General features: G+C 62.2%; 3 protein-coding genes across 3 annotated transcripts; 1 reads left to right on the forward strand and 2 right to left on the reverse strand.

The window, feature by feature from the left end:
* Positions 1-7,290: 7,290 nt before the first annotated feature.
* Positions 7,291-13,317, reverse strand: TRMT61A (tRNA methyltransferase 61A). Its single transcript, XM_065872634.1, has 4 exons — positions 13,281-13,317; positions 12,235-12,594; positions 9,510-9,776; positions 7,291-7,584 (listed from the first exon to the last, which is right to left on the reverse strand). Exons 2-4 carry the CDS (start codon positions 12,563-12,565, stop codon positions 7,325-7,327), a joined length of 858 nt encoding a protein of 285 aa, XP_065728706.1. The 5' UTR covers positions 12,566-12,594; positions 13,281-13,317; the 3' UTR covers positions 7,291-7,324.
* A 4,432-nt stretch (positions 13,318-17,749) lies between these two features.
* Positions 17,750-18,809, reverse strand: LOC136117936 (uncharacterized). The gene is made up of 2 exons (XM_065870955.1): positions 18,460-18,809; positions 17,750-18,293 (listed from the first exon to the last, which is right to left on the reverse strand). The coding sequence occupies exons 1-2, from the start codon at positions 18,807-18,809 to the stop codon at positions 17,750-17,752; spliced, it is 894 nt and encodes a 297-aa protein (XP_065727027.1).
* Positions 18,428-21,848, forward strand: CKB (creatine kinase B). Its single transcript, XM_065872598.1, has 8 exons — positions 18,428-18,489; positions 18,796-19,000; positions 19,205-19,359; positions 19,433-19,565; positions 19,910-20,081; positions 20,822-20,945; positions 21,172-21,361; positions 21,458-21,848. Exons 2-8 carry the CDS (start codon positions 18,808-18,810, stop codon positions 21,634-21,636), a joined length of 1,146 nt encoding a protein of 381 aa, XP_065728670.1. The 5' UTR covers positions 18,428-18,489; positions 18,796-18,807; the 3' UTR covers positions 21,637-21,848.
* Positions 21,849-27,877: the final 6,029 nt, after the last annotated feature.

Below are 27,877 nucleotides of genomic sequence, written 5' to 3' on the forward strand. Positions count from 1 at the left end.
CGTCCTCCTCCCGCCGAACGGTCTCTGTCCCAGTTGCCTGGTGCCCGGAATGTCCATTGTGGCTGTAGCTTAGCAACAAGGCTCTGTCGCCCCCGCAGCCCCCGCAGCCCCCGCCCCACAGGCGGCCACCCGCATTCCTCGGTAGGGCCCTCGCCTCCGCAGGCCCGGGCCTTGCTCACCCGAGTGTGTCCAGCGGCTCAGAGCCTTCCCATCGGCGTGCCCAGCAGCCTGGGTCCTGCGGAGCCGTGTGTCCGCTGCTGGCCCTGTCAGTGCTCCCTGACACCACGGAAAAAGGCTGTGTTCAGACCTCGTCCCATCCCCTGGTTCACTCGCCCGTTTAAATGACAGTGATAGAAGGCAGCCGAGTGTCCGTCTGGGATAGGCGCGGAGACAGACTAGGGAGGGACAGCGGGGGTCCAGGGGTGCATACGTGGGTCCAGCACTCCTGGAGCTGGACTGTTAAATGGGTCCATCCTTGTATGGGAATTACACTGCAATCGAATGAATCCCTTAGCTACCTTCTGGGGGCATGGCATGAGGTCAGGCCTGTTGGTGGCAGCAGGGTGGACAAAGGGGGTACAGGGCTACAGGGAGGGTCTGGAAGCCAACACAGGGTGGCTGTCTGGAGCTGGAGAGGCCAGAAGAGCGGCCGTCTCCTGGAGCGGGCAGCACCCCCTCCGAGGCAGGAGGTGAGGGCGTCCTGCAGCCCTCCCCCTCCCACCCTGCAAGGCTGGGAGCTGCTCCCAAGGCCCAGGCTCCACCACAGCAAGCTGGCTCCACTGGATCCACGCTGAGGGGAGCAGAGAGTGGACGGCTCACCGCTGCCCCTGCCGGGGACCAACCTTCTGTGTCTCTCTCCTGCCCCACAGCGTGTGAGCTGCTGCCCCTGCCCCCAGTGCTGGAGAACCCCGAGGGACACACCACCGCCCTCGATGTAGGAGAAGCCTGGTGGCCCTGGGAGGGGAGGATGGGGCTAGTGACCCTGGGCACTGATTCTGGTTGACCTCCTCCAGGGCTGGGGAGTCAAGAGCAAAGAAATGGTTAAGTGGCCTGGAGCATTTCTCCTTTAAAACAAAACAAAACAAAACAGACCAAAACTCTGTATCATGGAAAAGGTCAAAGAAAGGTGAAAGTAGAGAGAATCCCATAGGCTTCCTGGTCCCAGGGGACCAGGGTTTCGGATCTCCCTCCCCTTCCCCCCACCCAGGTTATTTTGAGGCAGATGGCAGCCACCCTACCATTTCATAGTATTGTTAGCACACCTAAAAAAGCTGTCATTCCTAAACCCATGAAACATCCACGCGGCCTTCAAATGGCCCAGCTGTCTTATTTTGTAAAATAAAACATTTGGTTTGTTCGAATCAGAACCAAAAGAAGCGCCCGCACTGCGTTGCCTTGTTGTCCCCTGCTGCTGTCAATCCGGGAGCCCAGGGGCCTCTGCGATGGAGCCACTGGGAGACACAGTGATCCCAGAAGGGCCTGGGGCGTCGGCACAAACAATCCAACCAAAGGGAGGGAAAACTAAGCTCTTGTTGACAACAGCGCAGCCTCGAGAAGAGCCGGGAAGCTGGTGCTGGAAGCTTCCACAGTCGTTACTGCACTGCTTAGGCTCGTCAAGGCGTGTTTTTGTTTTACGAAAGAAAAGAGCAGTTTGAGGGATTCCAGTTCCTCTGGCAGGCCAAGGGGCTGCACTCCACGTTGGGCCCAAGTGGGGAGCAGGATGTCAGAGCCTGAAGGCTGGAGAGACCTGAGCCTCCTGCATCCTTGGAGAGGGGGGTCGCGCACTCCCCACCATCACCTTTACCCAGGACAGAAGGAAAGAGAGCCCAGGAAGGAGTCAGGGCAGGAGGGTGGGGGCACCCTCAGAGCTTCCTCACATCATCTGGCCCTTGGCAGGGGCTGATGGGCCCCGGGGAGTGGGGGAAGTGGCAGGGTGGGCAGGAAGGGTGGAAGTGGCCTGCCAGGCAAGGGACATGAATGGAGCGGGGTCAGCAAGGGAAGCGGGGGAGGGAAGGAAGGGGCCAGCCACTAACAGACTCCCTGCCCCGTCCGATCCCCTCCGCTCCTTCTAAGAATGTGCCCGCACCCAGCCTGCCCTCCTCTTTGAAGGGACAGATGTCGATGTCGGGGAGAAAGCTGATTATCCTCAAAGGCTGGAGGCTGTGACCGGAGCTCTTGGGGAGCGTGACCCAATTCTGAGCTATTCTCAGCCTGGTGGGAGTGGAGTTATTCCCTCCCGCCAACACTGCTGCTTCGGAGGCAGGCTGACTTTGAAATGCCCTCATCCTGCGGCCGGGCCCAGACAGACAGACAGACACACACGGAAATGCCCTCATCCTGTGGCCGGGCCAGGACAGACAGACAGACACACACACACACACACACACACACGAGGAAATGCCCTCATCCTGCGGCCGGGCCCAGACACACACACACACACACACACACACACACACACACACGCAAGAAAGGCTGGCGAGCCTGGCTGTCTCAACCCCGCTGGCTGAGGACCTGCAAGCCCCAGCCCCCATGCCCTGTGCCAGCAGCCCTGCAGCTCCTCCCCTAAAATCACAGGGTCTCTCTCTCCACCAGGATCTGAGGTTAGGCCACGTGACCAAAGGCTTGAAAAGCACCTGCATGACCAGGCTCGCCCCTACTGCGCCTGAGCCACAGGACGTGATAAGAGCCACGGTCCCAGGAGGAAAGGGTGGAACAGAGCAGAGTTTACATCAACTCAGCCCCCACACATGGACGAGCCTGGCAGAGGTCAGCCAAGAGCAGTCAAGCTACAGACCCAACAGAGGAACTGGCTGCTGCTTTAAGACTCTGAGTATTGGGGGGGGTTATTTGTTATGCAGCATATCTATGGTGACAGCTAACTAGTACACCTACCGCAAAAATTGTGGAGGTCAGTTGAGTGCCATCTGCCTGTGCACAGCCCAATGTTCTCAGTTTTTAGTTTTATTATACAACTGACTATAAGCACAGTGACTGGATGACCTGGATTTTCCCGAAAAGTCTCAATGTCAAGTCTTCTGATGAACTATTCAAGTGCCCCTGAAGGTGCAAAAAGCTATTCAAGTGTCACAAAGTGCAGAGGACATTCCTCAGATTCGTAAGTGGCCCCCAAATTCCGGCCTCGGAATCTGAAAGGCCAGGGGTCTTCCTGGAAAGGGCGGTGTTTCCCACTAGCGCTCATAATCATTGAGACATTCTGTGGACACCGACAGTCCAAACGTTGACACGACACTTAATCTCACGGTGGCAGCTTCCCCCACCCCCATCCCCCCACCGGGCAGGCACTGTGTTCACCTCTGCACGAAGGAGGGAGGGACTCGTCAACGTGGCGCCAGAGGGAGGATGTGACCCCGGCAGACCTGGCGCCTGAGCCCTTAAGTGCATCCTCCCGAGGGCAGAGCAGGGTCTGGTTATCCCTGCTGAGGACAGGCTGACTGCCGGGCCCAGTCCAAAGTCCGTGTTCCCCCGTGACCGCAGAGGCCACGTCCTGGTGAGGCCTTCCTGTCCCACCCCACCCCCTTCCCTGCTTTGCTCCAGCCGTGCACATCTGTGCCTCAGGCCAGGCTGCCCTGAAGGTCCGGGTCCTCAGCACCAGCGGGGTGCTGGCTCGTGCTCGACCCCCATTTGCTGCATGAGAGCGCCCGAGGTTGGTGAAGAGGACCGACCTAAGGATTGGGCCCCCATCTGCACGCTCCCTCCTCGGGGCATCAGGAGCCCAGATCTCCAACAGGGCCAACCCAGGGACACTCACCTGAGCCCCACTAGGAGGCAGGGACACCCCCAGGCTGGCACGCGAGCCCGAGAGCCCCCGCGCAGAGCAGAGCACTGGGCCCCGTGACTGGCCTGTACTCAGAGCAGCCTTGCACACGACAGGCACCACCAGCCTGGGGCTCCAAAGCAGCCTCTCCTGACGCTTTCCCTCTCATCCTCCTGGGCCTGCAGGAAGCTGTCCTGCCTGGGGCCTCCTGCTGCCCCCTGGGGAGGCCTCCAGCTCACCCACCTCCAATTTCCACCAGCCCCCCAACACCCTGCACACCGTCGCCTCTTCCAAGGAGCCTTCCATGACTGCAGCAGCAAGTCTCCTTTGGCCTCCCTAGACAACCACATGGGTGGGAGAGTGTCAGATATGGGAGGTCCTGGGTGGGCGGGTGGAGGAGGCCTGGATCTGCTTCATCTCTGCTGGGCCTGTTTCTCTTCCTGTGCAGTGGGCTGGGATGGGGTAGGAGCTGCATCATCTCCCTGGGCAAGGGTCCCACGCAGCCCACCCTCCCTCCAGCACGCAGACTAGAGGCCGGCTCCTGGGAGAACAGAGGCCATGGAGGCAGAGAAGGGGACGGGAAGCGGGGGGGCCTTCCTGCAGACTTCAGGGTTGAGGGGGGCAGATGTGGGGAAGCCCATCCCGACTTGTCCTCATGCAGATGACCTTCCTTGTCGCCCTCTGCTAGACAGGGTACAGCCTCCAGGGGCCTGGCATCCCTTGAACCAACCAACACCCATTCAAAAACCGCCCCGAGCCCCCAGCCCACACTGCCCCAGGTTGGGCGCAGGGCACGAGCCCCTCCAAGGCAGGTGACGGTGAAGCACAGGGAGGACAGGAGCAGCTCACACTGGGGCTGCGGGAGCAAAGCCCGGGGGCCTTCCGGGGGGAGGCGGCTGGAGACAGCCCCAGAGGCAGGCCCTGATCCTGGCCCGAAGGTGGGATCCTGGCCCAGGGCCCTCAGGGCAGGTGAGTGAGTCTGAGTGGCCATCTGCTTCCTGGGGGGGGGGGGCGGGGGGCGGGGGGGGGGGGCTGCAGCGGACGGAGTTGATGTGTCACGTCTCAGCCGGGCTGGGCAGGCGCAGGAATTTCCGAGGAAAAACTGAAGGCCAGAGGTGGGAGTCTGGGGCTGGACGGGGACTTTCCGGGTGAATCCTTGTCCTGTGACCAGCCCTAGGCTCCTGCCTCGAGGAGGTGACCAAGTGACCTGCTGATCGGTCACTCACCACGGACCCTGGCCCTGACTCTCCAGGCGTCAAGCTCCCCATCTGCAGAGTTTGTGAGGCCGCTTGGCTTCTGTTGTCTGCCTGAAGGGGCTCCCAGGCTAGGGGCAACCCTACAGGGGTGATCACCAGCATGGGATGTGTGGGAGCAGAAGACGTGGTTGAGCAAGATGCTCTTGCCTCGGTGTGGGGGGGTGTGAAGCACTGAGAGACACTTGAGGGGCTTTGAAGGGTGCGCAGGAGTTCACTGCTGGCTTGCGGCCAGGTGGGGCTCCAGGCTGAGGCCCCCAGCATGGGATAGAGGCCCAGTGGAGCCCTGGGGGCTCGTGTGCAGGGCCTGGCAGACAGTCAAGGGGCTGGAGGGCCCCATACTTGAGAGCAGCTCTGTGCGCGCAACTGCAAGCGTGGACAGGGATCCAGGTCTCCTGACCCCTACCCTGGTGGCCCTCCGCCCTTCATCCATCCTGGGCTTTCCCTTCCAGCTCACACGGACCCAAGTGCAGGCTCCAGTGACTCACCCAGGGCCACAGTCTAGCCTGCCAGCCGAAGCCCCGCCTGGAGAACAGGCAGAGCCAGGCCTGCAGAGGAGGCCTATGCCCTACATCAGATACCTCACAGGCCTTTCCTAAAGGCCAAGGAAAGCCCAGGTCCCTCCTCTGGCCCCAGACTAGGCATTTGGTCAGAGGTCAGGACAGGTCCTTGAAGGGGGGACATGACCCCTGGAGTAGGGCAAGGGCTTCTAGGGACCCTAGGGTCTCTGAGGGGACACAGGTCTTACCAGAAGACAGAAGGCGCCCCTGGCCCTGTGATGCTACCACCAGGAGACTGGTCCTCTTGTAGGCCCACCTCAATTGGTATCCCTCCAAGGACCCCCAAAGCCTGGGTGGTGGCCTGGGGCCAGGACAGCAGGCCTGGGAGGTCCTTCTTGAGTTCTGGGCCCTTCCGGCAACAAGAGAGGCAACCCAGGTGCCCAGGTCGGGCTGTGGACGGAAGGCCCAGCCGGACATGGACGGAAGGAAACACACACACACACACACGCGCGCACACACACACACACACAGCCAGGGACTCTCTCCCTCCCCCGCCCCCACCCTTCCCAGGAACAAGTGGCCCTTTCTGTAGCTGGGTGGGGGTGGCCACACACTTGCCCCTTTGTCCACCATGTCCCAGGCCATTGTCCTGGAATCCAGAGCCCCTGTGGTGTCTGCCCTGGGAGAGGAAGGAGCAGGGGCCGCGGGGCCACGTGCAGGGAGGTCCAGCCTGGATGCTGGTGTGGGGAGTGGAGGTCTGGCCTCGTGGGGCACCAGGGTGGACCAGTCAGCACAGCAGGGGCAACAGTGTTTTATTTCTCTGCCAGGGGTGGTCGGGGACCAGCCTCAGGCCAGCCCGGTACCCTGGGGCTCTTGTGCCGACCTGGGGTCACCGAGTCTCCTGACGGCTGGCTGAGGCCAAGGGCAGGCACCCAGGCCCTTCGAGCAGCAGGGCGGGAGGGATGCCAGCTGTGCACCAGAGCTGGAGAGCAGGCCAGGGCAGGGTTGGCGTCGCCCCCTCCGTCCTGGGTGCACGCCCCCATCCCCACATCCCTGCGGCTCCTGTGAGCGGCAGGCGCACCGAGTGGCTCCGACCCGACTGGCCAGCCACCGGAAGCACGTTCCCGCCCTGCCCAGCTCTTCCCTACGTGATGCTGCGTGTTTGCACGCATTGACACGAGAGGGCTCTGGCTGGGCCAGGGCCGCAGAGGTACTTCCCGGAGGCAGAAGCGAATCAGTGGGGCTGCCCTGGCCCTTCGCCAGCGGGAATCTGGGGACATGCCCACGCGGCCTGTGCACTGCCCAGAGGGGTGGGGTCAGACCTGAGGCCACACAGCGGGGTTGCCTCAGATGCCGGGCAGCTGGACCGTGGGGGTCCCTGGCCCTCCTCCTCCGGGTCTTTGCAACCCCCGTTTCCTCCCTCCTCGTTTGGGGCCACCTGGGAAGGGTCAGACCTGCACCCCGCCACCTGCACTCTCGGGCCTCAACATCCAGGAGAGCCTACGGCAGTGGAGACGGTGAGTGGCAACAAAGAGCAGCAGGATAGGGACACTGACCACGGCGGTGACGTGGGCGGGAGGCCTCCCTCCTCGGGGGGCCGGACGCTGCTCCACCGTGGCAGCCCCACTCGGCCGCCCGGGAGGCCCCCGGCCCCGCCCCACCCCGCGTCCGTCGGTTTCTAAACACAGGCCCCGGCGGGCACCCGCCGACCATATAAGGCAGCCTCTGGCCGAGCTTTGCCTCCCTGTCCGGCCCCGCGGTGCTCCCAGCTCCCTGGAGCTCCTGCGGGCGGCTCACTAGCCCGGGGTCTTGGTGGCGAAGGTCAGGTAGCCGGTGTGGCCCACGGTCTCCTTCATGGGCATGCCGCTGCGGAAGGGGCCGGCGTCGGGGCCCAGACTGGCCCCCAGGTCGGGCGCGGGCAGGCTGATGGTGCGCACGTTGTAGACCTGGGGCAACACCTCCAGGGTGCTGAGCTCCGAGAAGCCACAGGCCGCCAGCGCCTGGCACGTGCGCTGCACCTGCTCGATGCACGGGGAGAAGGAGCAGAAGCGCCCACCTGCGCGGGAGGAGGACACGGGGTCAGAGGGCAGGGGCTGCCCCCACTGCCCCGCCTGCCTGGCAGCTCCTCTGGCCCGGGCGTCTGCGGCCTGGGACTGCAGGGCAGAGGCAATGCACCCCCAGTCCCTTCGGGAGTGGGCACTGCGAGACCCCACGGTGAGAGCTGAGGAGGGTGGACGCCCCGAACCCTGCCCTGGGGTCCGAGGCCATGAAGCCCCCACCAAGCCCTCTGGCCACGAAGAGCTGCGGCCCCAGAGTAGAGGAGCCGGGCCAGGGCCCGGGGGCAAAAGCTCTTCTGCAGCCACAGGGCAGGGCCCGCCCGAACAAAGCCCTCTCACTGCCGCCACGGGCCCAGCCCACTACCCTGATCTCCCTGGGCTTCCAGAGGGCACCGCCACCCCTGATTCCCACCAGGCAGCTGAGGGCCGAGGCCAGTGCGGAGCCTTGGCACGGCAGCTGCCAGAGCGCTGGGCCTGAACAGCTTCAACCATACAGAGCAGCCCCGGGGGCGAGGGCTGCGGGTGTCACAGGAAATTACAGGCTGTCGCCCGCTCCTGGGAACACGAGGTGCCCACTCTGAGCGGAGCCCCACGGACCAAGGGTGAGGGAGAGGGGGCGGGAGCCGCAGCCCCTTCCTGCCGCCTCCCACCAGGGCTCGCCCACACATCCGGCAGGCTGGCTAGGGGAAGGGACATGGCCCTGGCCAGCCCCTAGAGGTCCCTGAGGCCTGGTCACCTCAGCCACACGTGGGACACAGACCCCCAGGTGGTCAGCTGGGAGGCCTGGGCTTGGAGGCAGAGCGTGAGGTTGACGTGAACCCAGAGGGCACAGGGTCACCCCCAAGAGGGGACCCAACCCCCGTGCAGACAGCCGAGGAACTGGGGCCTGAGCCTGCTGGTCAGCCAGAGGCCCAGAGAGCCCGGGGCCGCACCTCGCCGGGCCAAGCTGGAGAAACGCCAGACCCACGAGGAAGTCGGGAGCCTCTGGGCCAGAACAAGCAGATCCAGAGAACGGGGCTTAGCGGGGCGGAGGGGACGGGACAACACACAGCATGGCTCCCTCAGCAGGAGGGAGCCCAGGGCAGGGACTGCTTGGGCTCAGCCACGGCTGTGCGACCGGCTGCGGCCTTGGGGACCGAGGTCTGGGCCCGCTGGTGTCCCTGGAGCAGCGAGGACCTGCAGGTGTCTAGGGGGCAAAGCCGGAGCAGGCAGAGGTGTGGGGAAGCCGGCGCTGCCCCTCTCCCCAGCCCCAGGCCACCTCAGCAGAGACCAGGACACAGGAGTCCAGGGCTGAGCTTGAGCCAGCAGGCAGGGGCCCCACTGGGACCCTATGGCCGCCTTGGCGTCTGTCTTTCCAAGGGGCAGGCCTTCCCTGGGGCGCCCCAGCCTGCCTCTCCCGCCCCCTCGTGCTGCACTGCTCAGCGGGCAGGAGGACGGCCCGGCTGCCTGAGCCAACAACTTCTCCAGAAAAGGGAAAAACCCAGGGCCTCGCCAGCACTTTCCTGGCTCGGAGCCGACCTTCCAGCCTCTGCACCCAGCATCTTCCCTAAAAGGGGCACATTAGCCTGGCTGTGGCTGCGGTTGGGGAAGGGAGACTCTGCAGGCACTGGCGGGGGTGAGGGGCTGCCCTCTGACCTCTGGCAAGCCCAGGGGTGCAAGCCCCGCCTCTCACTCAGGCAGGGATGCCACATTCCCCAGGGACCCGAGACACCTCCCACCTTGGGGTGGGAGAGGGGCCAGGCCAAGGGGCAGGAGCCCAGGTGGAGCCCCACTCTCCCCAGCCCTGACCCCTCTCACCCTCACCCTCTCCCTGGGCGACCTCCCCATGACTCCCCCGCTGCCCTGACCTACCCCAACTCAGGCCGAAAGTGGCCCGGCCTGGCCACACCCCTCCCAGACCACCCCCACCCCCGCCCCCGCTCACCTTCAACCTTCAGGGCGTCCCAGGCATGGCCCACGGCCTCCCAAGGCGAGGGGATGTCCAGGAAGACAGCGTCCGCCTCGCGGCTCACGCCGAAGCCGCTGCGGCACACGTCCTGGGTGCGCACGGTCACCCATCGGCCCACGCCGTGCTCCTGGAACTCCTCCCGAGCCTTCTCCGCCCGCTGCTGGTGGAACTCCACCGTGTGCAGGTGGCCCGTGGGTGCGATGGTGCGGATGATGGCGTGCGACACGGAGCCACTGCCGGTGCCTAGCGGGACGGGACGGGACGGGTGTCAGACGGGAAACGAGCCCACCCTCACTATGAGGGACCCATCAAGGGCCCACGAGGTCAGCCGACCCCGGGTTACCAGCAGGCACCAGTCTGGAGCTCCCTGAGGGGTCCTGGGACAGGGAGGCTGCATGTGTGGTGGGGGGAGAGGAGGGAGCTGACTGATCACTGATGTCCGCCGGGGTCCAGCGGGGAGGGTGGCAGCCCTGACCACCCCCGGCTCTGGAGAGACTCTACTGCACAGACCTGGAGCCCCGAAGACGGGTCCCGAGAGGGGCCGGGACTGGCCCGTGGCCCTGCAGGCTCTGTGCGGAGCAGATCAAGGGGACTGGAATCGTCCCACGTGGTGGCTGGGCCCAAGCTCCCCGAGGGACTCAGGTCAGTCCATCTTCCTGCTCCCCCCCGATCCGCTCCCACCACACGGGGTACAGCTCTGCCCTCACCTTGCACGACCAGAGACACGGTGACCAATGTGCCCCCCATGTCATCGTCTCTCAGTCTCCCCCCAGCCTCACGGGCCACTTCTCAGCTTCCTTCACGGCTGCCCCTCTGCCAGCCTTCCTGTCCTGCAGTGTCCGGCCGGGCCTGCGTCCTCCGGTCCCCCCCCGTGACCTTCCCCCACCTCGCTGCTCGAGGCGCCAGGCCTCACGAAGACGCCCGGGCGCCCACTGCACACCGATCACCTCCCCCGTGACCGCAAACAGTGCCCAGCATTTACAGGTGCAGAGCTGGAGCCGATCCAGCCCAAATCCACTCCCTGCCAAGCCTCCCGAACCAGCTGGTGACATGACTGCCCAGCCAGATGCCTCGGAGGAGCCCTCCCCTTCCCCACAGGTAACTCCTGCACCTCTTCCCACATCTCTCTGGGAGCCCTTCTCCCCACCTGCCTGCCGTGCCCGCCCGGGCCCCCCTCCCGGCTCCCCGTAACAGCCCCTGACCCCCGCCTTCAGTCCACCTCAACACAGCCGCGGATTCGCTCTCCCCGCGGTCAGACCAGGCCTCTGCCCTTGCCACGCACGGCGGAGTCGGACTGCCCGTGGCTCCCGAGCGGCACCCACCTCCTCCCTGACCTCACCCCTGCCCCTGCCACGCTGTCTCCCTGACGGCCCCTCGCGCAGGGTCTCTGCAAGGCTCTCCCCGCGGTGACCCTCCCCTTTGGCTCTCGGTACCGCCTTCCCCTCATAACCACATTCAACTCACTGCTCCCTCCTCAGAGAGGTCTTCCCTGACACCCCTAGCTGGAGAGACCCCTCTCTGAGTCACCCTCAAACACGCAGCCCTGTTTCCCAAGCCCCCCAGCAAGCAACAACACCGTAACGGTCACAGTGGGCTTCCCGTCTGTCCCCTTTGAGAAGCAGAAACTTGGTCTGTCTGGTCACGGCTGTAGCCACGGTTCCAGAAGGGAAGCTGGCACATCAGAGGAGCCCAGAAGCATGCTCACCGACAGCGCCTTTCAGCCGAGTGGAGCGAGGCCCTGGCTGCGGACGCACGGGGGGAAGCAGGGGATGAGCTGGCCCTGAATCCTGTCCGCCCCCCGCTGCCCTGGTGCTCAGCAGTCAGCCTCTGCCCAGGCCCCACCCACCCTCTGGCCCACTCACTGCCCGGGCTCTGCATCTGACTCTCCCCATTTCAAAGTGCTTGGCTGGGCAAAAAGAACCCTCCAATTGTCCACATGGAGAAACTGAGGCCCTCCATGTGGACAAAGAGAGGGATGCAGGTGGCTTGCAGCCTCCAAATGTTGGCAGCAGCGCTACTGGGAACTCTTCGTGACTTTGGAACCCAGATGCCCGGCCCACGAAAAACATGCTGGAAATCTAGGCACACCTGGGCCTGGGCTGCTCTTGGCTAGGTTGCATGCTTCAATCCCCAGCACCTGCGTGCGTGTGTGTGTGTGTGTGTGTGTGTGTACGCGGGCGCACACATGTGCAGAGGCTGGGAACAGCTGCCTTCAGGCACTTCCACCTGCACTCCAGGCTCTGGGCTCAGTGCCGATGGTGCTGGCCTGGGATGAGCACGGGGCCGGCTCCTCACCCACAGTGTGCACCCTGAAGCAGCCCTGGCTTCCCTCCAGGAAGGGGCGCTCTCAGCCCTGGGCTTGGGGCTCCCATTCGCAGCAGGCACCCTCTGCCCTCGGTCAGCGCCGAGCAGAGCTCACACCCCCCACCCCACCTAGACAAGTGGGATCCCCCCTGGGCGCCAGCTCCTCCAGCGGGCTAGCCTTGGTCCAGTCCCATCAACTCTCACACAGAGTACAGCACCAGTCTCCTAACCGGCTTCCTTGCTTCTGCCCTCACTCCCTGCGGTCAGCACCCCCAGAAAGACCGTTAAAACAGAAGTTGAGTAATAATGCCTGTGTTCAGGAAGGGCAGGCTGGAGGCTGGCTGGACAGTGGGTCTGACCTCCACCTTCGTGAACTGAGGCAACCTGAAGAACTCACCCGATTCACAGACCACAGAGCCCGGCCGAAGCTCCAGCATCATGGTAAGCAGGGCAATGTCGGTGGAGTAGAGGATCTGGGTGCGGTGTGGCAGGTTCAGCGTCCAGAGCTCAGGTGTGGGGTGCAGCACATACACCCAGCCACCTCGGCCGCAGGTCACCTTGGAGCCGAAGGGGCGGCCAATGAGGTCTACTGAATGCCGAAGGACGCCGTGCCGGGTCTGGGTCTGGGCCCCACGCTGCACACGCACTGCCACCATCGCACCATGGCCCAGTGACAGGATGGCTGTGTCACCCTCTTTGATCAGCTCCTCATACGCCACGAAGCTCATGGTGTTGCTGTCTGGCAGGTGCCAGGGACCTGGGAGGTGTGTCGGCATGAACATGTAAGGGGGCCAGGAGGCAGGATATGCACCTGGGGCCGAGAGAGAAGGCTGTGAGGCCCAGATCCTGAGCAATGGGGGTGGAGTAGCTGGCTCAGTCCCTGACACTGTCCATTAGGACAGCCCAATAGGGCTGCAGCCTGGCCTGACATTTGAAGCCCTTCTTGGTGTGGTCTTAAGAAAAAAGCCATCAGCCCAAATCACAGATGGAGAAACTGAGGCCCTACACTGGCAGAGGAGGGGCCCAAGGATTCCCACAAAGTAAGGGTCCGACCCTCTCTCTTATCACCCTTCTCCAGGAGCTTGGTTCCCATTCTCCAGCTATAGGATGAGAGAGCGACTACCTAGGGGAGAGCTGCAAATGGCCCGTGAGGTCACCTCCAGGCCAGGCAGAAACCCCCCCTCCCCAGTTTCCCCTATGGCGGGCTCCTGGGCAGACAAGTGGCAGGGGGATACAGATGTAAGGGCTCGCAAGCAGAGGTTGGGGACGTGCAGGGGGCAGTAAACAGAAACACTGGCCTGGCCTGTGTAGAGGCAGGGGGCGGCTCAGGCCAGGCTGGCACAGGGCTGGGGGCGGCCATGAGAGGCTGCAGGGAAGTGCAGGGCGAGGGCGACCCCCCCCCCGCCCCCCGCACACTGCCACCCTGGCCCTGCGGAGTCTCACCGGCGACGCTCGTCGGGCTCCGACTCCCGGAGGGTCTGCACGTGGCCCCGCGCCACTGCCACAGCACTTCCGGCTCCGGCCTGGGGCGCGGCGCCCGCCGATGACGTCATGGCGCACCGCCCCTCGCGCGCGGGCTCCCGGGAACCACGGGCCGTCCATCTCGGCCACCGGAGCGCGCCTCGTGCTCGGACTCTCTGCTTTAGATATACTTGTGCAAAAAACAAACTGAAAGTCCCACTGTCCCGCCGCCGAGCTGCTGCAGTCCTTCCAGACTCTTCCTACGGGCGCTGTTGATAAAGGCTGGGAACAGGGCAGGGCCCCGTTCCGCAGGCTTTTGACAGCCCCGGAGTCCCCGGAAGGGCCGCCCAGGCGAGCTGCGCAGTCCCCTACGAGGACACTTTGCCATGGACATTTTGTCATTGCGAACCGCTCTGGGAACACCTCTGACGGGCCCCAGGATAAATTCCAGAAAATGGAATCGCCGATGAGAGGGTCGACCCAGAAGGCTTTGGCTAGGGTCAACCAGAGGAGCAGGAGATGGTGGCCTGGAAGGGTCTGCAGAAGTGGCCTTAGCCCAGGCCTTGCCTCTTCTTGGCCTGCCTCCTCTTCAGGGGCACAGTCTCCGGAGTGCAGGAGCTGCTTCAAGGAGGGAGGGGGTCCTGTGTCCCCTCCTGGAACCCAAGGTGCAATGAGCATTGGGTGAACTGTGCTCCCTTTGGGGTCGGTCAGTGAGGACAGGGCCAGTGGCCTGAGCAGGGGACAGGGGGAGGGGCAGCTGGAGGACGGGGCCAGAAAAGGGAAGCAGCAGCTCTGCTCTGTCTCAGCAGAGCTGATTCAGAACCGGTTCCTCTGGAGAGTGTGTGGGGGGGAGGGGGACAGGGGACATGGACTATTTTCCTCCAGCACACAGGTCCCTGTGGGCCAGGGCTTATCCTGTTAGCCTGGGGGACTGGAGAGGGATAGAGACCCCAGCCCACCCAGCCACCCTGAGGCCTGAGCCCTAACCCAGGGCCAGCTAGCAATGACTCTAGGCCACGCTTACCAGGCCCAGGCTGCTCCATCCTGGGCAAATGGGAGTAGCCAGGCCCTTCAGAGCCAGTCCCTTCCCAGAGCCCTGCCAACCTGTGAGGCACTCTGAACTCTCCCTCCTCTGGGGCCAGGACTGGCGAGGGTGTCTGTGGACCACAGCGCCCATGATGGAGACCCAGGTGCCTAGCTTCAGCCCCTCCATGCCCCTGCCCTGACTGGGCCTGGGTCTTGGCGCCCCAGAGGAAGAAGGTGAGGGGCCTTTGGTGGCCTCCCATTCTCTGTGGGTTCTTGTCCCTGTGGGGCCAGTGCTCTGGCCACCAGCTGCCTGTGTGGCTGTATCACTGTCCCCTTGCCTCTTGCTCTCGACACTGAGACAACCCAGCTCCATCCACGGCTCACCAACCTTTGTTCCAGGTGACTTTGCACCAGCCTGAATCACCCCCTAATTGCTCTCCTGGTAGATCTCAACTTTCCACTTCTCATGGGGGTTCCTTTTCCCCAGGCTTGCAGCTGCTCAGCGGCTGGGTGCCTACTAAGAGCCTAAATTAGGACTCCCGACTTCCCACTCGCCTCTCTGTGACTGGCTGGCCAGCTCCTCCATTGCCCCCTCCTCCAAGCAGCCTTCCCAGGGCTGTCCATCTGAGCATGCCCCACCAGCCTAAGTCCTCAAGCACCAACTGATTAGCCAGGTCAGGTGGGTACTTTGCCCAGGGCAGAGTTTATATATTATATATTGGGGCTCCCCCTAAAAAGAACTGATACTGTATGAGCCCAGCTAAGTGCCATCACATTGCGTCTTCCCCACAATCCTGTGAGAGAGGGACCACCACTTTACAGATGGGGAAACTGAGCCTCAGGGAGGTCAAGTAACTTGCGTAAGATCACACAGCCAACGTGGCCAAAGTGGGATTGGGATTTAAAGCCAGTAAACTTGGCTTCAGAGAACTAGTGGCAGATTTGAAGAAAGCTGGAAACTGGCAGGAAGTAGGCCCTGGAGGAAAGGGAGACCCTGAGGATGCCCACAGGGGGAGGCTGCTCTGCTCTCGTCTCAGGCAGGGATCAGGTGACCCAAGGTCTCCTCTTCCCTGAGCAGCTCAGTCTCCTGCACCAGCATGCTCTGTGACCACAAGGCAGCCCCCGCTCCTTTTCTGATACTAACTAACTTCCCCTTTGGGTTTGGCGGAGCTCAGGGACAGGGCACCAGGAGGAAGCAATGCCCACCCTGGCCGCAGTCTGAGCACAGACTCTGAGGATGGCCTCGCGTCCCCTGCTTGGATCCCGGCCCTGCCCTCCTACCTGGCTCACCTCCACCTGCCCAGCTCTGTGCCTGCCCTGCTGAGCAGGGTCATGTTCTGTGGATGAAAGGCCAGGGACTCCTTTGAGGCTCCCCACCCCCTCCAGGGCCAGGTGGTTAATGTATAACCAGGTGTGATTTCCAAGAAACCTGGACCATAAATGGGCCTGGTGATGTCACCCAGCTTCTTGCCCAGACGCGGCCAAACCGGCTCCTGTGGGCCCTAAGGAAAGTGGAGGGTCCACAGACGAGGGCAAGTGTAGCTGGGGGCAGTGTTCTTCCTGCTGAGGTGGAGGCCGGTACCCTCCTGGCCCCCTTCCTGCTCCCCTGCTTGGGACCACCCAGGCTCCCAAGCAGCCCCTGCCTGGTGGGGGGCCTCGCCCTGACTTTTGGGTCCAAAGGCCTCAAAGGCCCTCTCCCCACTTCCCCCATCACAGCTGCTGACCATGTGTACTATCAGACTGAGTCCAGCCCAGGCTTGGCCAGCCGGGGGTCCTCAGGGTGGGCCCCAGTTCAGGTTAGCACAGGACCGCTGAGGGACTGCCAGACCTCCAACCCGGTCCCCCATCACGCACCTTCTGATCTTCCCTTTGCTCATCTCCAAAGGCCGAGGATTGCTGGAGCCCCAGGCGGGAGCATCCCTAGGGCCTGACCCTGCACAAGACCCCAAGCCTCTGGACTTCACCTCTCCAGTGTGGACCTTGCTTGTGGAGAGAAAGGGGAGCAGGGGTCCTTTCCTGCCCCCATTCTCCCAAGTTGGTCAGGCCCTTGGTGGCCTGAGGGTAGGGTAGGGGGGCCTTCTGGGAAGCTGCAGAGGCCACAGACAAAGAGGAAGCCCTGAGTACCACCCCTCCACCCGCTGGGGTCTGAAAGCCAAATAGGCCTCCAGGAGCAGCAGCTCTGTTTCTAGAAACAGAAACGTGAGCCCATCAGGCCTTTGCGGTGGAGACTTGGGAAAGGCAGCTGCAGATATTTCTAAAATTAGGGGAAGGGGCTGCAGGGGGCACAGAATGCAGGAATTTCAGGCTTAAGGGACACCTGCTGTCTGGCCAGTCCAGACCCATTTGCCTTTTTGCCTTGGCTTGTTTCATGGGTCTAAAAAATGCTGACTGCGAGCAGGTCAAAACACGCCAAGGTGAGCAAGAGAAGAGGCAGGAGTCTCTCTGCAGTAACATCGGGGGACAGAACACAGAGGCAGAAGCAAAGGGACCTGCTCGCCCTTTGCTCCAGTGCCCATTCCTCAGAGGCACCAGACACGCTGGAATGCCCGCTCTGCCCCAGCCTCGGCAGAACCCATCTCCTCCCATCTCTGGATGATATTTTGTTCACTTCCTGCAGCAGCAGCAGTGTTCGCCTTGCTGCCCACAGAGCACACTGTGGAGTCCTGGAGGGATTTTGTTAAATATACACATAGATAAGGCTCTTCCCCCTTCCTTGCTTCATTCACAAAGCAACGTATGATGGACATCAACCACACAAGCTCCAATCCACGCTTTTTAATAGCTGTATAATATTCCACACTGGGGAGATTCCTTCCCTACCCTCGGCCAGTCCCCAAGTGATGGGCATCGAGTTACATCCGGGTTTGTTTGTGTTTCTTTCTCCTACTACACATCTCTTGGCCTATCTGCAAAGAGAAATGAGACTGTCTATAGGCTGGACTCCTAGAAGTGTGATTGCTGGGTCATGGAGTATGAACATTTTAAATTTTAATAGATACTGCCAAATTACTTTCCTAAAAAGATGTAGCAATTCACAGTTGCAGGCAGCGTGTGCATGCCTGTCTCCCCACATTCCAACCCACAGCCAACACTGGCTGGTATCAATCTTCTTTTTTTGCTAGTCTGGGTGTGCTGGGGCTAGTGGAAGGCATAGTCATTATTTTAACTTGCGTGATTCTGATTTTTAGTGTCTTTTCTTTTCTTTTTTTTTAAATCTCACATGTGCTTATTGTTTGTTAGCATTTCCTCCAGTCTTTGCCAAAAGTCTCTGAGGACTGCCTTTGGGGGTGGGGTGGGGAGGTGAACCTGTCCCCTGCAGAGAGGGCACAGGCCTGGGGTCTGGGGACTCTGAGACTGTGCACTCCCCAGCAGAGCCAGAGTATTTCCGCATCAACCAGGAGGGGCTGGGCTCGGGGGTCTCTGGCTCAGACGCCCCAAAGCCCGGGGACCTGCCCAAGGTCAAGGCACCAAGGGTGCCGCCGGGCTGGGCCGCAGCCAGGCTGCGCCTCCGGAGCGCCTTCGCTCTGCACCAAGACCGCCCGGGAGATGCCTGCGGGCACCTTGGAGAAGGTCGGCGGCTCGGGGCCAGCTCGGACGGGGCAGGAGAAGGAGGGGCGGCGCGGGTTTGGCAGTACCTGCTGTGGAAGCCCTGGACGCCCTCGCCTGGCCCCTCGCCGCGACCACCGCGGGGACTGGCAAGACGAGGGAGGGCAGGAGCCATGGTGCAGACAAGCCCAAGCGTCCTCAAGTGCCTGGTGGCCCTCCTGCCTCGGTTTCCCGCTAGGAGGCAGGCGGGGTGGGGGTGGGGGTGGGGATCCAGAATGTCCAAGGGCCTGAGGTTCCGGCTTCGGGATCCTGGGCGGGCGTGGGGTGGGGTGGGCGGGCGTGGGGTGGGGTGGGCGGGCTGCGCGGGGTCCCGGCGAGGGGATAGTCGGGGTGGGCTGCCTGGGGTGGGGGGGCTCTGGGGGGCTGCGGGCGGCGGACAAAGCGACGGCACCACCCCGTAGCGCGGCCCAATGGAATGAATGGGCTATAAATACCGGCCAATGGGAGGCCCGCGTCGTGCCCCTTAAGAGCCGCGGGAGCGCGGAGCGGCCGCTGTTCGCCTGCGCCGCGCCCTGAGCTGCCGACCGACCGAGAACCCCCGCCCCCGCCCGGCTGCTCAGTGAGTGGGCCCGAGGGCGGGGGTGTGGGGGTGGGTCGCGGGCCACCGGGGCAGGGGCGCTGCGCGTGGAGAGGGCTCGGGGGCCGCGGCGTCGCGCGCTCCCGGCACGCCGGGGCCCGCCGCCTGGAGCGGGCGCGCCAGCCAGGCCGGGGGTCCTGTGCGATGTGGTAGCCCCCTGCGCGCAGTGCCGACCCCGCTGACCTTGGCCGCGTCCCGGGCGACCGGTGCCCGGGTCCCTGGGTGGTTAGCAGGTCCCCAGGAGGCCCGGAGCCTCGGGTGCCCGCTGACCCCCGCGTCTCCCCGCAGCCCGCCGCCGCCATGCCCTTCTCCAACAGCCACAACACGCTGAAGCTGCGCTTCCCGGCCGAGGACGAGTACCCCGACCTCAGTGGCCACAACAATCACATGGCCAAGGTACTGACCCCCGAGCTGTACGCCGAGCTGCGCGCTAAGAGCACGCCGAGCGGCTTCACGCTGGACGACGTCATCCAGACTGGCGTGGACAACCCAGGTACGCGCACACCAGTCCCGGGGTCAGGGTGCCAGCGCCGTATCCGCGGGACAACCCGCGGCTAGGGCCCGGAGCCCGCCCCCCCATGCCAGTCCCCCTCGAGCCCAAGTCCGGGCGCCCTCTTCCCGCGCACAGTCGCGGGGTCCTCGGCGGCTCGCTGAGGCCTGGCAGTGACGTCACTGTCCCCACTCCGCGGCCTCCCAGGCCACCCCTATATCATGACCGTGGGCTGCGTGGCTGGCGACGAGGAGTCGTACGACGTGTTCAAGGAGCTCTTTGACCCCATCATTGAGGATCGGCACGGCGGCTATAAGCCCACAGACGAGCACAAGACCGACCTCAACCCCGACAACCTGCAGGTGCCGGGCGGCCCGGGGCGGCGGGTCGGCCTGGGGAGGGGTCTCCCGGAGCTCACCTCTGCTTGGCCCCCAGGGCGGCGACGACCTGGACCCCAACTACGTGCTGAGCTCGCGGGTGCGCACGGGCCGCAGCATCCGCGGCTTCTGCCTCCCCCCGCACTGCAGCCGCGGGGAACGCCGCGCCATCGAGAAGCTTGCCATCGAAGGTAAGGGTCGGGCCGGCCGGGCCACGGTCCCGGTCCCGGTCCCGGCCCCTGCCGGCTTGTTTACTAGTCACCCGAGCCGCCGCCGACGCCGCGCTCTTATCTGCGCTCTGGCTCCGGTTTCCCGGAGGGACCGAGGCCCAGCCCCGCGCCTACAGCGTCCTGGGGCCCGGCGAGGGTCGGCTTGGGCCGGGTCACCGGCTCGGCCCGCCGCCCAGACCGAGAGGACTGGACTCCAGCCAAGCCGAGCGGGCACGGGGAGGTGGGGCGGATCCGTGTCGCTAGGGGTGGTGGCGGTGTGGGACAGGAGCCCACCCGCTTGTCCTCCTGAGCGCGCCCCTCCGCAGCCCTGTCGAGCCTGGACGGTGACCTGGCGGGGAGGTACTATGCGCTCAAAAGCATGACCGAGGCGGAACAGCAGCAGCTCATCGACGACCACTTCCTTTTCGATAAGCCCGTGTCGCCCCTGCTGCTGGCCTCAGGCATGGCCCGCGACTGGCCGGATGCCCGCGGCATCTGGTGCGTACTCCCCAACCCCCTCCCGCGGGTCCCCACTCCCCCACTTCGTCCTCTCCCTGGCGAGGCCGAGAAGGAAGAGGGAGGGGCCGCGCTCCTGGGATGGGTTTGGTGCCACCCAGGCCTCCTTGCAGGTGACCTCACCTCGCAGGTAAGTGAAGGACCCCGGCTAGTAGAGGCCTCAGCCTCTCAGGATCTTAGAGGTGGGGGGAGCAGTCGTGTTGGCTTTCCTCCTCCACCCCCCTCTGGGGAGCTGGAGCTATTTGTTTTCTCTCCTTTCCCACCCGCTTCCCCGCGGGGAGTCAGTCAGGTGCTGGGTGACGCAGACGCTTCCTGGAGTGGGCGGTGGGGGAGGAAGGCTTACAAGCTCCTGTTCACACAGTGCGTGTATCGTGGGGCTTCCGCGCCCAGCTACAGCGCATCCCCCTGTAGGGGGCTGTGCTGGCTGCCTCTGCCCCTTATCCCCTTGGTGGGCACCACACAGTACCTGATGGGCAAGCTGGGGAAGCAGCTCAGGCCTCTCTTTCTGTCCCTTCTCTGAGCTGTCCTGGCCTCCCTCCGTGCCCCCAGGCTGTTGACGGGGCTGGAGTCCGGGCAGCGGCCCCCGCTCCTGGGTACAGCTGGGATGAGCACACCAGGGACCTGGGAAGTGCCTCCGGCCTGGGGACCCCCTAGAGTTTGTTTTCTGGATGTGCCCTGAGACCACAGTCCAGGGAGGAGGCTTGACTGTGCCCCTCCCCCAGGCACAATGACAATAAGACCTTCCTGGTGTGGATCAACGAGGAGGACCACCTGCGGGTCATCTCCATGCAGAAGGGAGGCAACATGAAGGAGGTGTTCACCCGCTTCTGCAATGGCCTCACCCAGGTCAGGCCTGGCCCCCGCCACCGGGGCTGGCACAGTGGGGGCTGGGTGCCAGGGAGGGGGCAGGGCCAGGACCCCCCGGTTCAGGCAGAGATGTAGGTGCCCCATTAACCTCCTGGGGAGTCCAGGTCTCAGTTGCCTCAGGGTCCTGCCGGGGAGCTCCCTGGTCTCAGCCGGTTCCCTGGGGCATGTCTCAGCCAGGCCTCCCCTCTCACACCTCCACCTCCAGATTGAAACACTCTTCAAGTCTAAGAACTACGAATTCATGTGGAACCCTCACCTGGGCTACATCCTCACCTGCCCGTCTAACCTGGGCACAGGGCTGCGGGCAGGGGTGCACATCAAGTTGCCCCACCTGGGCAAGCACGAGAAGTTCCCGGAGGTGCTCAAGCGGCTGCGGCTTCAGAAGCGAGGCACAGGTGAGTGGGGTGGAGCGCCTGCGGACACCCCTCTCTGCCGGAGCAGCCCACCCCCCCCCCCCCCACCCAGGCCTGCTGACCTGGCTGTCTCTCCAGGCGGTGTGGACACGGCTGCCGTGGGCGGGATCTTTGACGTCTCCAACGCAGACCGCTTGGGCTTCTCGGAGGTGGAGCTGGTGCAGATGGTGGTGGACGGCGTGAAGCTGCTCATCGAGATGGAGCAGCGGCTGGAGCAGGGCCAGGCCATCGATGACCTCGTGCCTGCCCAGAAGTGAAGCCCTGGCCTGCATCTGCCGCCACCTCCAGCCCTGCTGCTTCCTAACTTATTGTCCGGGCAGTGCCCACCATGCACCCCTGAGGCTCGCCGTTTGGCGGCTGAGCCCTTAGCCTTGCTGTAGAGACTTCTGTCGCCCTTGGTAGAGTTTATTTTTGTGATGGCTGAGATGTTGCTGATGCTGAAATAAACTAGGGTTTTGGCCTGCCCCAAGTCTGAGTGGTGCCTCCCCTTTCCAGGGGCAGCCCGGCTCTGAGGCCTGAGTCTTGGGTCTGCCCTTTGTGCTTCAATGTAAGCTGGGACAGTAAGTAATCAGGAGGCAGGCACCCTGCTGTACCCACCTAGTCCTGTTCCATGAGCCTCTCCGCCATCCCGTCTACTTGGCTTCCCTGCAGGCCTGGAGTGGGCTGGTGGGGGAGGGACAAGAAGGGGGAGGAGCTCCAGGGTGGCAGAGCCCCAGCCTGAGCATCGAAAGGATTTGGGGGCCTGGGGCGTGGAGCCTGGCACTTTGCTTGGCCCCATCCTGTAGCCTGGGGGAGCTGTGGACGCTGGGGGGAGGGCAGGAGCCCAGAAACTTGATACCTTTTCCCCCCAAACCCTCTTCCTCTTCTTCTTGCAGGCAGCTGCTCCCTCTCCCACCTCAACACCTACTCCATCTCCTAAATAATGTCTCTCCTCCCCTTCCTTCCCTCCCAGCCTCCCATTAGGCTGAACTGTCCCCTCGCCCGCCCCTAGCCTAGCCCTCCAGCCCCTTCCAGGAAGCCCCAGGGCCCTGTCAGTCCCCCTCCTCCCTGCAGCCTCCTCTCCAGAACCCTCAGGTGCCCCAGTCCCTGGGCCCCCCATGGCAGGCCCCCACCAGAGAGAGGGTCCCCAAGCAGGAGGGAGGTTGGGGCTGTTCAGGACATGGCTTTCTGGTCTGTTTTCCGGCCACCTCCTGGCTGCTGCTGTCCCCATCTGGTCTCACTCGGGGGTCCCCACCATGGGTGGGCACCCTAGGTGGGACGGGTGAGCCAGCCGGGGTCCTGGGCCCGGCTTCCTTCGCCAGCTCCTCAGCTCTGCGGACGGTCTGTGCTGCCCCCTGCTGGCCAGGGCCGCCTCTGTCCTTCCGTTCCTCAACCCCATCGGGGTCTGCGATGCCCAGCTCCCCATGCATCAGCCACACCGTCCTCCTGAGGTTATCCTGCACCTGGGAGAAGCCAGGCATGGCCTCCACGCCCTGGACTGGGCAGTCTTGCCCACTGAGGATTGGGGGCTCTCACGTCCCAGGGGCAGCTTGTCAGCCCGGACCCCGAGGCCCAGGACAAGCAGGTTGGTGGGGCGGCAGTGGAGGAGGAGGTGCGCCCTGGCATCTGCCTCGGTGGCCAGGCTTGGTCTGAGGGGCCCATCCAGGCAGTGTCCAGGCTGGGGAGGGCTCTCAGGAGCCTTTGCCAGGGAAGGGGGCATGGGCCCAGAGGCTGGGTGAGTGAACACCTGGATAGGCTAGGCATAAGAGGTGCAGAAGACTGGCAGGGAAGGGGTCTCTGCACCCACTCTTGGGGTCCCTGACTGGCCTGGGGGCCAGAGGCCAGTTCTGGGCTGGCCCTGTTGCCATGAAGTTCCAGGTCAGGGGCGCACATCAGGCAGGGGGCCCCTTTTCTCAGCTTCCTCCTCCAGCCACTGTCCCCCTCCCGCCAGTGTGGGCTGGGCCAGGCCACACAGTGCTTAGTAGAGTCTGGAGACTCAGGGTAAAAAGGGCTGTGACGGGCACAGGAGGTGTGCCCCTCCTCTGTGAAGGCGTCGCCCTGCAGAGAGGGGAGGCTGAGGGCAGCTCAGGAGAGAGCGGGAACAGTGGGAGGCCTCCCCCAGCTGGTCCAGGAGCTGCCCAGTCCGGCTGTGTCGCTACCATCCGAGGGGTCAGCAGGGTTCCTGGCCTGTCTGCCTGCGCCCACCCCGGGGCCCTTGCCTGTGCTCCCTCCAGCTGAAGGACCTCCTGCTTGCTCAGGCCCCCTCACCGCCGCCTGGACTGAGCCCGGGGGCGCAGGCTCAGGAATGACTGTCCCGAAGCCACCCTCCCGTGTGCATGGGCACCTGAGGTCCCTGGTCAGGCAGGCGTGTCAGGGCTTGGCGCAGGGGAAGCCAACTCCCTCTGAGTGGCCTAAGCCTCGCCCTCTTGCCCTCGCCTGCAGCTGGGGTGGGGCACACACAGCACCTGGGCTCTCGGAAACCTGGTCGAGCGAGCAGGGCGGGCACAGCTCCCTGGGACCCTGGGGGGAAGCGTCTTCCACAGGCTCAGAGCTATGCCATCTCAAACCCACTGCTGCTTCCCTAGGCCGCTCGTTTTCCTCTCCACCGTTTTCCCTTTGCCTCACTTTTACTTCTCGCTTTCTCGTTTATTTTACCTGGCTGTACTGAATGCACGCTTGTAAGCTGTAAGCTGCATTAGTTCTCTTTTAGGACAAGACAGAGCTGACTGTACCCTCAGCAAGGGCACCTCTGTTCAGCAGTGCACAGACCCTTCAGCCGCGATCCCTACAACCTCCCCCCTTTCCTCTGGATTCAAGAGACCTCTGAACAGGGTGGTTTTAGTTTTCCTGAAACCAGTCAAACACGGAAGGTCTAAGAAATGCCCCACCACGTGATGACACACACTGGATTTGCTCCGATCAGCACCAGTGAGAGCATCACACCTGTGTCACAGCCAGGGCCCAGCCAAGAAACTTCTCCACCGACAGCCGGCTGGCGGGAGGATGGGGGGCGGTCCCCGGGTACTGCTGGGCGCTCAGCACTATCACCAGCCTCCAACCTCTAGATGCCAGCAGTATCACCCACCCCGATTGCCACAATGGAAAGAAAATGTCTCTAGGCATTGCCAAATGTCCCCGGTGGGGGGGGGCAAATTGGCCCTCAGCTGCTTCGAGAACCATTGCCCTACAGAGATAACGAAGAGATGCAGTCACTTAGGACAGGGAACAGCTGGTCAGGCCTCCAACAATAAAGGGTTGTTAAAAAACCAGGCCACCTCCCTCCCTCGATGTGGCGCCACGCGGGCCTCGACAGCAACGTGGAGAGCTCAGTGAGACGGTGACATGACTAAAAAAAGCAGAAGTGTAAAAGCAGGTTATAAAACAGCTTGTACTCTTGGGATCCCACACAGAACACGTATGGGAAAATCCTGAACAACAGTAGTCAGCTGTGGGTGGTGGGGTAACAGGTGATTTCCTTCTTTATACTTTATTTTCCAAATTTCCTACAGTGAACACATATTACTTATATAAATAGCTGAAACAAATTCTTTTTTTGAGTGGTTTAAAAAAAACCACTCTAATGCGTCCCAGTTGGTGGGAGACCACTGAGGCTGCAGGGCTTCACCGCCACCACCCCTGTTTGCTCTGGGTGAGCCTCTCCCCCCACCTGGGGTGGAAACGGTGAACTGGCTCAGGCGTCAGCACCAGTGAGCCCACCCAGTTCCACGTCCTGGGCTCTTTTCACTGCTCTGACTTTTCAGAACATCTTAGACCTCCAGTGTGCAGGACCCGCTGCTCTTATCGGTAGCTGAACTGGTGGCAGTTGCCTGGAAGGTCCTTCATCCCGCATTTCTACTTGGAGCTGCGTGGTGCCTACACCAAAGCCCCATAAAGTACCCTTGGGGGCACACATGTACTCACTTCACAGGTAACAAAGAAAACGATCTTTTCATTGGCAAGAAGTCATCTTGCTGCCTGTGAGGTTTCCAATGAACAGGGGACAGAATTTCAGCTTGGAGAAGCAAGGCTTTTTGACCCTGCTGAGGGTTGAGGCTTTTCACATGTGAACTGGATGACAAAAATCCCAGTTCCCAAGTCTGGCTAGAGGCTTTCTGCAGGGATCCATTCCCAGCATCTGGACTCTCTCTCCCTTTCTCCCCAAATCTGTGAAGATGTTCTGTTTGGTTTCAGAAGTTCTAACTTTCACACCTTTCCCAGAGTTGGGGTCTTGTCAAAATCTAAGGCTCAACCTAAATAATTAAGCTTAACAGCCAGAAAAGTTAAGAGTACTCCTTCCAGCCCCTCCTGTTGCCAATAAATCTCTGTGCACGCTCCCCTTCTGCCTTCGCAGCAAAACCCTGGCTTTGAGCCTGGCATGCCACTGCCCAGCTAGAGGAGCCCATTTCCAAGACGCTCTTGCAGCATCCGTGGCTGCAGGGAAAATGCTTCAGAGGCCACCTCAGACAAGGGGCACCCAAGCCCGGCAGGTGGCACACCCTCAAGCGTCGAACCTGGTGCACACGGGTGACAGCCAGTATCACTCCTGGCCTGGCAGTGGGGACTGGGGCCGGGTCCTGCCTGGCCACACACTCACCCCACTGCAATGTCAGGCCTGGCTTGGCGCCTGCTGGTCCAGGAATTTAGCTGGAACTGGGACCAATGGCTCTAGAAACAGCCTGGCTTTGGGCCCCTCCCAGCCAGCATGCACTCAGTCAGGATGGGACACACGTGACCAGAGACTGACGGCAGTGGCACCAACACCCCCGGACTTGTTCCCATCTGCCATCTCGGTGCAACCCGGGGCTCCCTTCTGCACGCCTGCACTCTGCCTGCTCTGCACCTTGCTAGTCCCACTCAGTATTCTCCTTATTTCAACCCCCTCGTCGACTGATACCAAGCTGGGCGTCATGCTCCCTCTTAAGGGTCACATCTCGTGGGGAGCCCAGACACCCCTGAGCGGAAGTGTGGGAGAGCACTTCTCTCGTGGGGTTCACAGGCGGACTTCGTCAATCCCTGAGCAGAGGTAGCGGGCGAGCACAGCACGTTTCTCAGCGGGCTTACGAATCTCTCTTAGGAAGTGTCGTGGCCGCACACCTTCCCTCCTATCCTGGATTCCTCTTATATCCTCCTCTCCTAACTTCTTGGACTGTCTATTGGTCCTTGAGCCTCCTTGGAGGCCCCTGGCTCTATTTGTTTCTCTTTCTTTTGTTTCAGTGATAAAGTTAATCTGTTTAGTTGGCTCAGGGCCTAGGTCTCCTCCCTCCATCTCTGAAGGATTGAGGCCCTGGGACTCTTGTTCCTTTCCTTGACTAATCCAAGGGGCATTCTCAGGCTAACCAACCTGGCAGATTTCAGGTTGGCTGGTGGCTCTCAGGGACCCCACTGTTGACACTGGGAGAATGCCAGGACAAATGACTACCATCTGGCCAGGATCAATCAGACCCCCGTCATGTCAAGACATCCCAATAAGAAATGGGGGCGACTACAAGCATCCTGAAGGACTCTCTGCTAGGATGCATATTAGCTAATTGGGGAAAACTTAGGATGGTTTAAGAAAAAAAGAAATTAATTTTCTTTTGCAATACTGCATGGCCCCAGTACGAACTAGGGGACCAAGAGATCTGGCAAAAAAAATTGGGCCATTAAATTATAATCCATCTTGCAGCTGGACTTATTTTGCAAAAGGAAAGGGGCTTCCCTGGTGGCGCAGTGGTTAAGAATCTGCCTGCCAGTGCAGGGAACACAGGGAAGATTCCACATGCTGCGGAGCAACTAAGCCCGTGCGCCACAACTACTGAGCCTGAGCTCTAGAGCCTGCAAGCCGCAGGTACTGAAGCCCGTGCGCCTAGAGCCCGAGCTCCGCAACAAGACAAGCCACTGCAATGAGAAGCCCCGCGCACTGCAACGAAGAGTAGCACCCGCTCACCACAACTAGAGAAAAGCCCGCACGCAGCAACGAAGACCCAACGCAGCCAAAAATAATAAATAAAATAAAAATTTATTTAAAAAAAAAAGGTAACTGGAGGGGAAGTCCCATCCATCCAAATGTTCATGACCCTATTCCATAATCCAGGTCTAAAGAACTCCTGCCGGGTGTGCCTGGCTCACACCCCTTTCCAAGTGCCTTCTTCCCCCACGGGAGCCCGATGTTTTAGATGACCCTTTATGAGTCCACTTCCCTGGGGTCCACAACCAGGAACTCCTACCTCCTCCAATTCTGAGGGGCCACAGTCCTCCAGACCATTTACCCCTAATGCCCCGTCTGGGGAGCTGGAGATCCCAGACCCCCATAAATCAGCTCATGGATTTGGTGTTTGGAATATTTAACAATACAGATAGGGTTGAAGAGACAAAAAGGATTCAGGTATAACAGCAAAAAGCACAGTTACTGGCAGAGGCCCTAACCCCTGCACCATCTCAGGGTTTCCCACCCTTGCAAAGACCCATGGTGAGGACAGGATCCAGGAAGCCTAGATCAGAGCCACTGTCTCACTGAGAAAGGATCTGTTTTAAGTGTGG

This window comes from Phocoena phocoena, chromosome 2, assembly GCF_963924675.1.
Source record: "Phocoena phocoena chromosome 2, mPhoPho1.1, whole genome shotgun sequence".
Lineage (NCBI taxonomy): Eukaryota > Metazoa > Chordata > Mammalia > Artiodactyla > Phocoenidae > Phocoena > Phocoena phocoena.